Source organism: Perca flavescens, chromosome 1, assembly GCF_004354835.1.
Source record: "Perca flavescens isolate YP-PL-M2 chromosome 1, PFLA_1.0, whole genome shotgun sequence".
Lineage (NCBI taxonomy): Eukaryota > Metazoa > Chordata > Actinopteri > Perciformes > Percidae > Perca > Perca flavescens.
In genome coordinates this window covers 44568736-44574693 of record NC_041331.1, presented here as the reverse complement: position 1 = coordinate 44574693, position 5958 = coordinate 44568736, and the positions used below count along the sequence as shown (strand labels likewise).

Below are 5958 nucleotides of genomic sequence, written 5' to 3'. Positions count from 1 at the left end.
AACAGATTAGTATGATTCCTAAAACAATCACTGTGTGTGTCTCTGCGTGTGTGTGTGTGTGTGTGTGTCTCTGTGTGTGTGCTTCTGTGTGTGTCTGTCTGTGTGTGTGTATGTGTATATGTGTGTGTCTGTCTCTGTGTCTCAGTGTGTGTGTGTGTGTGTCTCTGTGTGTGTCTGTGTGTCTGTGTGTCTCCTGTGTCTGTGTGTCTGTCTCTGTGTCTCAGTGTGTGTGTGTGTTTCTGTATGTGTGTGTGTGTCTGTCCGTCTGTATGTGTGTGTGCGTCTGTGTCTGTGTCTCTGTGTGTGTGTCTGTGTATGTCTGTCTCTGTCTGTGTGTGTGTGTGTATATATATGTCTGTCTGTATCTGTGTGTGTCTGCGTGTCTGCGTGTCTCTGCGCATGTCTGTCTGTCTTTGTGTGTTTGTGTGTTTGTGTGTTTGTGTGTCTCTGCGCATGTCTCTGTGTGTGTGTGTGTGTGTCTGTGTGTGTCTGCGTGTCTGTGTGTCTCTGCGCATGTCTGTGTGTGTGTGTGTGTGTGTGTGTGTGTGTGTGTGTGTGCGTGTGTGTGTGTGTGTGTGTGTGTGTGTGTGTGTGTGTGTGTGTGTGTGTGTGTGTGTTGTCTTGTTGTTGTGTGTGTCTGTATCTCCTGACGGTACATCTGAGGGTAACTAGAGAGTTCCGGTGATAATACAGAGCCTGAAGTGAACTAAATAACGGGAGTAACCGGCGGTCTGTTGACCTTTATCTAACTGTATTCTAGGCGCAGTTTTCGGACTCAAATACCTGCGCATCCCGAAACTCCACCACCACATTCTCGCTGCTCCAGCGGGCCGCCATCTTCCTTCGTCTTCTACCGTCAACAAAACGTCACGTGGTTCTAATGAGGCCTGACGCTGCGTTCGCGCTCCCTGGGAAAAAAAGCTGGAAAAGAAGTGTTAGTGGTTTTAGTTTTTTACTGTTAAACATTAGTTTTGTTAATAAAGTTGCAAAAAAAAAAAGAAACAACAGCTGTTAATTATATTAAAGAGATGCTGTGTTCACCACATTATAAAACATATGTACAAATACTTATGAAAGTATATAAATACTATACAAATGTATATCTGTGTGTGTCTGTGTATGTGTGTGTGTGTGTGTGTGTGTGTGTGTGTGTGTGTGTGTGTGTGTGTGTGTGTGTGTGTGCGTGCACGTGTCTGTCTATGTGTGTGTCTGTGTGTGTGTGTGTGTGTTTATCTGTGTGTGTGTCTCTATGTGTGTGTGTCTCTGTGTGTGTGTGCGTGCACGTGCGTCTGTCTATGTGTGTCTGTGTGTGTGTGTGTGTTTATCTCTGTGTGTGTGTGCGTGTGTCTAGCTTTGTGTCTGTGTGTTTGTGTTTGTTTGTGTCTGTGTGTCTGTGTGTGTGTGTGTGTGTGTGTGTGTGTGTGTGTGTGTGTGTGTGTGTGTGTGTGTGTGTGTGTGTGTGTGTGTGTGTGTGTGTGTGTGTGTGTGTGTGTGTGTGTGTGTGTGTGTGTGTGTGTGTGTGTGTGTGTGTGTGTGTGTGTGTGTGTGTGTGTGTGTGTGTGTGTCTGTGTGTCTGTGTCTGTGTGTGTCTGTGTGTGTGTGTGTGTGTGTGTGTGTGTGTGTGTGTGTGTGTCTGTGTGTGTGTGTGTGTGTGTGTGTGTGTGTGTGTGTGTGTGTGTGTGTGTGTGTCTGTGTGTGTGTGTGTGTGTGTGTGGTGTGTGTGTGTGGGTATTTAATGGTGAACAGACGATACATCTTAGAAAATTAGCGTAAACTCAGAAAAACACGAAGCTAAAACACATAAATACAAAAAGAAATGTTAAATATTTTCAATAATTAAACCTCCAAAACGGACTATAATAATATAAGTAAATCACCAAAGTGAGCAGTTCGTTATTATTTTCCGGAGTTCCTGAACGTATCAAATTTCTGACAGGTCTCTTCTGATTGGTCGGGCCAGTCGGCTCGTCATAGATCCAAGATGGCGCCTACCTTAGTGGCGCATGTTGTCGCAGACGCAGGAGCGTTTTTAAAGAAAGCTTCTCTGCAGGTGAGATTTATGGACTTTATTCATATTTAACCGGTTAATCGACTCTGTGTGAAGGTACCGACCGGTCAGAGAGACTGTTGTCGGTTAGTGACCCCGGAGAGAAGCTAACGGCCGAGAGGCCACGAGCACCGGAGAGACAGCTGGTAAACATTGAAAACATGACCGTTTTATAAACCGTTACACATACATGACGTCAAACACTGGCGCGTGATAACTTACCTGTAGGATAGGTGGGTTCAGCCTGACGTCACATCTTTTCGGTCCTGTTTGTTTCTTGTAACGTCACATCATCTCACTCACTCTCTCTCCCTCCCCCTCTCTCTCTCCCTCTCTCTCTCTCTCCATCCATCTCTCTCTCCCTCTTTCCCTTTCTCTGTCTCTCTCTATCTCTCCCTCTGTCTCTCCTCTCTCTCCCTCTCTCCATTTCTCTCCCTCTCTCTCTCTCTCCCTCTCTCTGTCTCTCTCTCCATCCATCTCTCTCTCTCTGTCTCTCCTCTCTCTCTCTCTCTGTCTCTACCTCTCTCTGTCTCTCCCTTGTCTCTCTATCTCTCTCTATCACTCTCTCTCTGTCTCTCTCTCTCTCTCTCTCTCTCTCTCTCTCACTCTCTCTCTCTCTCTCTCTCTCTCTCTCTCTCTCTCTCTGTCTCTCTCTCTCTCTCTCTCTCTCTCTCTCTGTCTCTCTCTCTCTCTCTCTCTCTCTCTCTCTCTCTCTCCATCCATCTCTCTCTCTCTGTCTCTCTCTCCCTCTGTCTCTCTCTCTCTTTCTCCCTCTCTCTCTCCTCTCTCTATCTGTCTATCCATCTCTTATTTTTTATTTATTTTATTACAGAGACAGTGCATATTAAACATTTCTGTCAATATGCCAGAGTTAGCCACAAGGCTATTTTTGATCTGCAGTAGGGCTGCAGGTATCGATTATTTTAGTAATCGAGTATTCTACCGATTATTCCATCGAGTAATCGGATAAGAAATACTTTTGTTTGACTGAAGAGCAATAATTAACAATAGTTCGGTTAAATGTTCGGAAAAAGCTACATTTTTATTGCCTACATTGCTTAAAATATCACATCTCAAAAAACTAAACATTAAGTGCATTCAAGTGCCATATTACATTGTTTTTTTTAAAGAAAGCAACCTCAAACTAAGGCATACATTAAACATACATAAACATTACATTAAGTTGTGCAACTTAACTCAGTTTCAACCTGAGTCTGATCTGTATATAGGCCTATATGTAAATATTAGTTATACTCAACCTATTTTAATTTATATATTTGATTACTATGCTTAACAGCTCTGTTACACTTATGCTAGTAGATCGTTGATCAGTTGTTTCTCCGTGGAGAGAGAGAGAGAGAGAGAGAGAGAGAGAGAGAGACAGAGAGAGAGAGAGAGACACAGAGAGAGAGACACAGAGAGAGAGAGAGAGACACAGAGAGAGAGACAGAGAGAGAGAGAGAGTAGTAGATAACTTTATTGTCCCCGTGGGGCAGTTGGGTTTGCGGCACAATCGCAAGGCACTTTATAACAAGACATCATACATAATACAAACAAATAATTATTACATCAGACACCATCAAAAACAAAAAATGAAGAATATACATCACACACTACAATACACTACACACCCTTGGTTATGGTCAGACCAGCTGGACGACTAGCTTATCCTGAATGATTTAAGGCTTTTATGGCTTGTGGTACGATAGAAAATTAGTATCTGTTCTTGATCAGAAGGGGTAAGCAGAAACGACGCATAGATGGCAGTAGTTTAAAATGAGATGCCAGGGGTGTGTGTGGTCACGCATAAATGTTATTAGCCTTTCTCACCAGTCGGTCTTTGTAAATGTGTTCAATGATTGGTAGTGTTACCCCAAGTAACTTGCTGGCAGTTAAGACTGTTTTTCTGATTGTCTTTTTCTGAGACTCAGTGGGCATTTCCGAACCAGCAGATAATACAGCAAGTTGAAACACTTTCAATAAAAGCAGTATAAAACATTTGGAGCATCTTGTTATTAACATTAAAAACAAGCAGTTTCTTTAAAAAGTACATTCTTTGCTGTGTCTTAGTCTGCAGGAGGTCCGTCCAAGAGTCCCATTTAAGCTTGTTGTCCAGTACAATGCCAAGGTATTTGTAGTTTGTAACAACCTGAATGGAACCACCATTGATAAAAGTGTCGGTGGATTGCTGTGACTTTCTAAAATCTATGGACATTTCTTTGGTATTATTGGTATTTAAAATTAAATGTGAATTATTGCACCATTCTAAAAAGGAGTCTAAAACTGGCCCACGATCTACCTCCCCGTCCTGTAGCAGACTCACTAAAGCTGTATCATCAGCGTATTTAATAAAGTGCCTATTTTGTAAAGTGCTAGTGCATGAATTTGTGTATAGAATAAACAGTAAAGGAGATAGAACACATCCTTGTGGGGAGCCTGTGGATGTTGTCATCGAATCAGACAGAGATGAGCCCACTCTGACCCGCTGGACTCTACTGGTAAGAAAGTCCATGATCCAATTAATAATACCTGTATCAACATAAAATTCACTAGCTAAAATGTCTGCAAGAATCTTAGGTTGCATAGTGTTAAAAGCAGATGAAAAGTCCACAGAGAGAGAGAGAGAGATGCGCAACAATCAGCTGTTTTTCCGAAGGGATAGTCAACGCGTCAGCTCTTTAGATCAGATCGTGGTCACCACTACGTATTTTCTTCTCTGTGTTTGGTGTAGTTTCATCATCCATACGACTCTGTGATTTACTTTAGTCGGTCCTCTTCGTGGAATGGAGGATTAAGTCAGACTCCATGTTTTCTGTTGAGATGCTAAACCACTGACGTCGTGCCATTATCGTGCTAAGCTAGTTTGATTTTGCAGTAGACGCACTGTACAGAGTTTTAGTTTTAATTACGTTGGAACTGGTTCCAAACTTTGGACACTTTCTGTCGTTTTCTCCAGCCGGTCTCTTCTCTTAGCCCCTCGCTATTTAAGCTCTGGCATGTGTCGCGTCTGGTGTGTAATAACGCTCCGTGCAGAAACACCGTCCGTCAGCGATACAACGTCGGTAACATTGATTTAACGAAGCTTCGAGGCAAGTCGTTTTGCATCGAGGATTTTTTTGTAATCGAATTATTTGAGTTATTCGAGGAATCGTTTCAGCCCTAATCTGCAGTCTCTAGACAGATGGTAAAAAAAGTCACCCTAAAAGAATGTAAAATTACACATTTACATAACAATATAACATTTAAAATACATTTGGCAAAAGGTACTATTAAGCCAAAAATGTACAATAGGAGCACAGCAGACCACAATCAGACAAACATTAGACAAAGACATGAACACATGTACACTCTCTCAGGGCAAGAAGCCAGCAGGGGGCAGCGTGAGCAGGTCAAGAACTTAATGGTAATGTTGACAGCTCTGATTATCAATGAGCCATTTCTTTAACTGTATCTTGAATGTACTGTAAGTGTTTATATTTCTGATGGTTATGGGGGTGAGTTTCCACTCTGTAGCAGCTGGAACAGAGAAAGAAGTATGGCCAAATACACTTTTCCTAAATCGAATGATACAATCTCCCCTCGCTGCACCTCTGGTTCTGCTGGGATCAGCTGTTCGGATGTTGACAAACTGGTGGAGAGGAGGGGATGATAAACCGTGAATAATTTTATAGACATAGAAGACATAGTTTTGAATTATTAACCATGTTTTCCCAGTTAAGTAATCAGTATTTTTGTAATATTTGACAGTGATGAGAAATGCTTGGTTTTTTTGTCCAGGATTTTAACAGTTTGTTTGTAAAGTGTTTGCAGAGGTTTCAGTGATGTTACACTAGCTTATGATCAAATGGGTAAACAGTAAGTGATATGTGACAAGATCATAGAGTGCATGTACATTTTTGCTGCCTGTGTGG

The 5958-nt window shown here is 42.2% G+C and overlaps 1 protein-coding gene across 1 annotated transcript in view; it reads left to right on the top strand.

Moving 5' to 3' along the window:
• Positions 1–1973: 1973 nt before the first annotated feature.
• Positions 1974–5958, top strand: part of nob1 (NIN1 (RPN12) binding protein 1 homolog) — a 23692-nt gene continuing 19707 nt past the window's right edge. Inside the window, 1 exon segment of the mRNA XM_028581288.1 lies at positions 1974–2050. Coding sequence (XP_028437089.1) covers positions 1982–2050 — 69 coding nt within the window. The 5' untranslated portion in view covers positions 1974–1981.